The sequence below is a fragment of the Aristolochia californica genome, unplaced genomic scaffold, assembly GCF_029961685.1.
Source record: "Aristolochia californica isolate CCGP_79_NKW_82.1479 unplaced genomic scaffold, dmAriCali1.0.hap1 SCAF_11, whole genome shotgun sequence".
Lineage (NCBI taxonomy): Eukaryota > Viridiplantae > Streptophyta > Magnoliopsida > Piperales > Aristolochiaceae > Aristolochia > Aristolochia californica.
The window spans coordinates 27,737,895-27,743,953 of record NW_027181782.1 but is presented as its reverse complement, the minus strand read 5'-3'; the positions used below and the strand labels follow the sequence as shown (position 1 = coordinate 27,743,953).

General features: G+C 40.4%; 1 protein-coding gene across 1 annotated transcript; it reads left to right on the top strand.

Annotated features, from left to right (window-relative positions):
* Nucleotides 1-5,266: 5,266 nt before the first annotated feature.
* Nucleotides 5,267-5,635, top strand: LOC137943712 (auxin-responsive protein SAUR64-like). Its single transcript, XM_068789151.1, has one exon. It carries the CDS (start codon nt 5,267-5,269, stop codon nt 5,633-5,635), a length of 369 nt encoding a protein of 122 aa, XP_068645252.1.
* Nucleotides 5,636-6,059: the final 424 nt, after the last annotated feature.

Sequence of the window (6,059 nt, the reverse complement as noted above, 5' to 3'; positions counted from 1 at the left end):
ATATAAATGACATGGTCACTTCAATATAGAAGGCTTCTCAGCTACATATTGGGTTGGATCACCTGATGATATAAAATCTATGTCTGGGTATTGTACCCTTGTTGGGGGGAATTTTGTCACATGGAAAAGTAAAAAACAAAATGTGTTTGCAAGATCTAGTGCTGAAGCAGAATACCGAGCTATGGGCCACACTGTAAGTGAACTATTATAGATAAAGACTCTTCTTACCAAATTGGGATTTTATAAAGGATCTATGGGCCTACAATATGATAATCAAGAAGCTATTCACATTAAGTCAAATCCCTTCCATGAAAGAACTAAACATATTGAAGTGGATTGTCATTTTATACAGGAAAAGTTTCAAGCAGGAATAATTTCTCTTAAGTATGTTTCATCTCAAGAGCAATTAGCTGATATCCTTACCAACCGGTAACATCCAAAATTTTATCTTATATATGTTGCATGCTGGGTATTTATGATGTATTTTCTCCTCCAGCTTGAGGGGGAGTGTTGGAAGATGGGCTCAAGCCCACAAACACAACGCTAGAAGCCCACACGTCAAAGGAGTGGCAAAGTGGGTATTTATGATATGTTCCATAAGGATGGCATGAAGATGTAAATACATTATCCTAGTATGTCTTTTAATCTATTGAGTTGTAAACCTAAGGGCTTTGTAACACTATAAATAAGAGCATTGGCTAAGAGGTAAGACATTCATGCCTTTTCCTCTCTTTGGAAAAACGTCCAGCCACCCTCTCTTCTTCCTTGACGCATTCTCGCCTTACCCTAATCCAAATTCTCCTCTCTAACGCCATTCTCCTTTCTCCCTCCCTCTTCTATCTCTTCTCTCTCTTCTCTCCTTCTTCTTCCACGTTAACCTAGAGTCAATCTCATGGGGTCCTAACTTCTACATCTAGCATGTATATTCACAGAATGAGGTTGTAGACATTCTCACCAAACCAGTCACTTACAAAATTTTGTCCAACATCTGCAACAAGATGGGCATCTATAATGTTTTCTTAACCCCAGCTTGATGGAGAGTGTTACAATGTGGGACCCACCATGGTTACACAAGCTGGTGGGACCCACCGTGAGCTCAAGAAGTGTCAACAAGAGTTGTCATACAAAGTGGCTCGAGCTTAGAGATAAGGAACATGTGCTGATATAGAATAGAAGATTAGAAGATCAAGTGAGACCCACAAAGATACCAAGAGCCGGTACCTCTATCTACATGAACTGGAAGATCATGTGGAAACCACAAGATAAGACCATGAGCTGGCTCTCTAGCTTGATTCATGTCATTAATGAAGGTGTTTGTAGTTGAGTTAAATTAGTCTCTTAAATAGATAATGTAATCTTATCATAGTAGGCTTATCTTAGAGAGTTCTAGTTGGAATGTAATTAGGGGTTCTAAGGTTAGTTGTACATAGACTCTATCACCTCCTCAATTATAAATAGGGGTGATAATAACTCAGAAATATCAAGCAAATCTCTTTTTTTTTCTCCACTCTCATGTGAAGTGCTTTCTCTCTAATCTCCTTTATTTTCCTTCTCTTCCCTCTCTACCCGAGAGCCTTTCTCTTTTTCCATCTTTTCTTTCTCTCTCCCCTTGCACGAGGTATTATTCATGTGGTCCTAAATTTACCAATAAGACCATCAAAGCAAGGAGTTCTCCCTCTGCCTCTCTCATGTAGAGTTCCTTCTCCTTCTCCTTCTTCTTTTCTTCTTCTCTCCTCTCTACCCGAGAACTCTCTCTCTCCTTCTTGTTTTTTTTCTTTCCCTCTCTCTCCTTGCTCGAGATAATATTAATAGGGTTCTAAATTCAACAAGTCAATGAAGTATTTCTCTTTTCCATAAATTCAACATTGGTATTAGAGCTAGGTTCTGTGAATTGACTTGGTAAACCCATAGAGATAATGTGATACTTTTCTGATATTGTCTGTAGCAATTTAGGTTTGTATTTATCATTTTTTTATCCATATACCCGTTATTTTATTTACCTTTTTACCTTTATACTATTATTCTATTTCTCGGAGTTTCTAGTTCATGACTGTCGACCATGACGATCCCTCCCTGTCACTGAACCTGATCTCCCGCTCCGTTTGGCATCAAGGAAGATTCTTCTCACATCAACGATCAGTTTATATGTAGCCGAGAAAGAGATTATTGTTGTTGTTTGTTATCCTATTGCCTTATTTTTGCCTCTGTTGTATTGATCTCTGTTCTCGAACCAATGAATTATCTCTATACTCATCAAACCATTTTTTTTTTTGAAAGTGTTGAGCTGGTTGGAAGTTTTATCTTCGGATGTTATCTTGGGAAAATATATGTGATATCCAGCAAGTTATATGAAAGCCTACGATCAGCTCATAAAATATTTCTGAACTGCTGCTTCTCAGGGATTTTTCTACGATCTGCAAAAATATTACGGCAAAGTTCATTCTGCTGGATCGTTCGGTTGGAACATTTATCTTTTGCTGGCATTTTTTCCTTCTCTAGCGTCGCCTTTCTGGTTCGATGTTGTCTATGTTGTTCGGAAACCAGCACTTTTCGGGGAAGAAGACACACTATTGCTAGATTTTCGTTGTTCTCTATTCCCGTCACCGATTACACTCTGGTTGCAGCAAACGTTGATTCATCAAACCTGATTATTACTCATCCAAGTTATATCCTTCAACCATTGTCACGAGTAGTTTTGCACCATGAGGAAAACAAAGAGCTGGTTGTTTTGCCAACTGCCACTTTGTTCAGACCCGCTCGGAGAAGTCATCTATCTGAGTCCATCTTCTAAATCTGCGTAGAGGATTATTTCACCAAGAAGATAGATGCTAATTCGAACCAGTGTACCGAGTCCATTAGAGTCTTTTGGTGAGGGGGAGAAGAAGAAGAAGTTCCGAGCTGTTTGGCACCATGAGGAAGATGAAGGCAGATTGATTAAATTTTCCCTAAGTTAGGAAATTTTGATCCAGCGATGGGCCACACCTGTTCTGACCCAACCCGGACCGAGCCGTGTTCCTAGAGAACTAGTGATCACTTGATATTTCAGATCCGCTAAGTTAACTCGGCTCAACCCGGTCCGGGACAAATCGACCTGGGTCAACCGGACACGGGCACTTATGTTTTTTGCCTCTATTATACATGCCTGGGTCCGGAGTTCTATACATATTTCTTTCGTGACTCAGCTATATTGGTCTACTATTTGACTCGGCACAACTTGATTCTATTTCTATGGCTGGATTGTTAGTTTGAGGTATTCACAACATATTCCATGGTCAGCATATTATTTGGTGTACCGATTCGCATCAAATTATTTTGTGGGTCATTGGATTTTCATTATTTGGTACATGGGTCCAAGACCATTTCAGTTGCAGCTATTGCATATCTTTGGATAAGACATTATTATTGAATAAGTGGTGGCATAAGCATCCTATCTTCCTCTTTACCCATTACCCATTAGTTATTTTGCAACTTCTTTATTACCAACCTTTATTTGACTCTCAAATACATATTTGGGCCAACCTCTTGTGTGTTGCTTTGGTTAGTGTTTTAAGTCCATTGAGAATTTTTTATATATATACCCATGGATCTTTTATAGTCATCTTGTGAATGATAGGCATTACCCACTTATCACCTATTTCTATCTTTGAGAGCCGGTGCCCGGGGTTGGGACACCGTTATGGAGGAGCTTATTACTACATCAATGTTATTTGGTTCAAGCTAAGATCACTACCATAACCTCAGCCCACCCTCCCCCCCCCCCCCCCCCCCCCCCCCCCCCTGTTAATTGGCATTTATTACTCCTACCTCTTTAGAGTTGTTGTCCTGTGGAGGGACACAGTGATGGAGGAGTTTTACCACACTTTTGAGCTCTGCATGTAGAGCCACTACTTGTGCATGATAGAGTGTGCCCTACATCCATCATGGGTTATGACTATAGTATGCAGCATTGTCATACAGCTTGGAGTGATTTTCCTCTAACTTATCTTATGCTAGCTAGGCCTCATGGAAGAGACCACTGGCGTGAGGGGGAGTGTTAGAAGTTGGACACAAGTTCACATGACCATGGAAGGCCCACATATCCAAGTGTGTTGGAAGATGGGCCTAAACCCATAAGATATGGATCCACCATGACCACACGAGCTGGTGGGACCCACCATGATCATGTGATGTGGCGTGATGAGTCCTGCACAATAAGAAGTCTTACAGAGCTAGAATTATTATGGAAGCAAGTCTCATAGAAGAGTTTCACTTTAAAGGTGTTTTAGTCATGTTAGTCTTCTATTTATATTGGGTTATTCAATTATGCTAGGACTTATCTTTAAGTGTTAGAATTTGGGTGTAATTGGTACAAAGGTAGTTTAATTGTATTTGGACTCTACTACCTTGCTCTATTATAAATAGAGATTCATATACTCTGATTACATTTAGTCAATGAAGTATTTCTCTTTTCCATAAATTCAACACTTTGTAGAATGCCAACTTTGCTAGAAAGGATTTAATGCATAGGACCTCGCTTATTGCATGGGTCACAGCTATATATTCTGATTTTGCTCTTGACCATCCAACTATATTTTATTTTTTACTTTCCATGAAACAAGGTTGCCTCCAACTAGAGTATAGTTCCCTGAAGTAGATTTTCTATCATTTAGGGATCTAGCCCAATCTACATTAGCAAAACTTTCAATATAGAAATGACCATGTCCTTTTCAAGTATCTAAAAATTCTTTGCAATGCTTCCAACAAGGAATCTGAGGTTTATGCATATATTGACTGACTATAATAATTACAAAAGAAATATCTGGTTTGGTCACAATGAGATGTGAATCACCTGATCCACAAACTAGAGTCGTGAGAGATGTGAATCACCTGATCCACAACTGTATCGATTAGTAAGGTTGGTGCGAAGCAGAGTCCACTGCAAGTAGACGAATTCCTTTTGCAAGTTCCCCCGTTTAATTGAGTGGAGTTAGGCTGGTCAGCTGTCAAGACTGTGGACAAGAAAGAAAGCAGCCATAAGGAACTATGGCCCCACCTGCTCTCCTCCAAGCCCTATCGTTGTATGAACAGCACATGGAGTTGCATCCCAGCTAACCCAGCAAGATTAAAGACCCAGCTATCCAGATTGGAGACGATCGGTGCCTTTGGACTCCTTTTATATATACATCACCTTCTCGAGGTTTTCATTCATCAATACACCACCCATTGGAATCCCAGATCACTCTCTCTTTCCTCCGCGAACTCTTTCTGCAACTCTTCACTAGCGACAATGATGAGCTCCAAGAAGTTGGTGAAGAAACTAGCTGCGACCAGGACCAGATCCGTCACCGAGAAAGGTCATTTTGTTGCATACACAACAGATTGTGAGCGCTTCGTCTTTCCCTTGACATTCCTCTGCAATCCCACTTTACAAGCTCTGTTGGCGGTCTCCGAAGAAGAATACGGACTGCCGGGAAATGGGCCAATTATGCTGCCATGTGATGGTGCCTCCATGGAATACTTAATCTCGTTGACGCAGAGATCGTTGAGTGAAGATTTTCAGAAGGCTTTGCTTGTGTCAATAACCACAGATGGGTGCTTAACATCTTCCTTGGTCCAACAAGAACGAATCCAGCATATGTCCGTCTTTAGTTGTTAGTGAATTTTTTTACAATGCGGTTTCTTGGACTTGGCTACAAATGTAAATATTAATGCAATTTTGGTTCTATACAATTTTCCATATTTCATTTTTCATGCCTTGAAATGTTGAAAATTCAGCAACTTCCCTTCTTTGATAAAGTTAGCTTACGTTCCTGTTCTGGTTTGTGGTTAGCTGAAAGCCTGAGTCATTCCTGACGAGCAATTTTCTACAGCTTTATTAGTAACCGTAAGAAAACCTCAGCACTCATTCATGGAGCCGGACAGCTTGGTTAGCAATAAAAATGTATTTGGCCCTCCCGCCCACAGCAACCCCTTGGGAGATTGGGTCTTGTTGAGACAAACCGTGTCTGTTGAACTGTATCAAAAACAGTTCCAAGAAAAATTGGCTCACGCTGGCCGGTTGGTAAGAGTGGACCAGCAAG

What these genes read in the sequence shown, in the direction of transcription:
- LOC137943712 (XM_068789151.1), top strand. Translation starts at nt 5,267, where the DNA reads ATGATGAGCTCCAAGAAGTTGGTGAAGAAACTAGCTGCGACCAGGACC.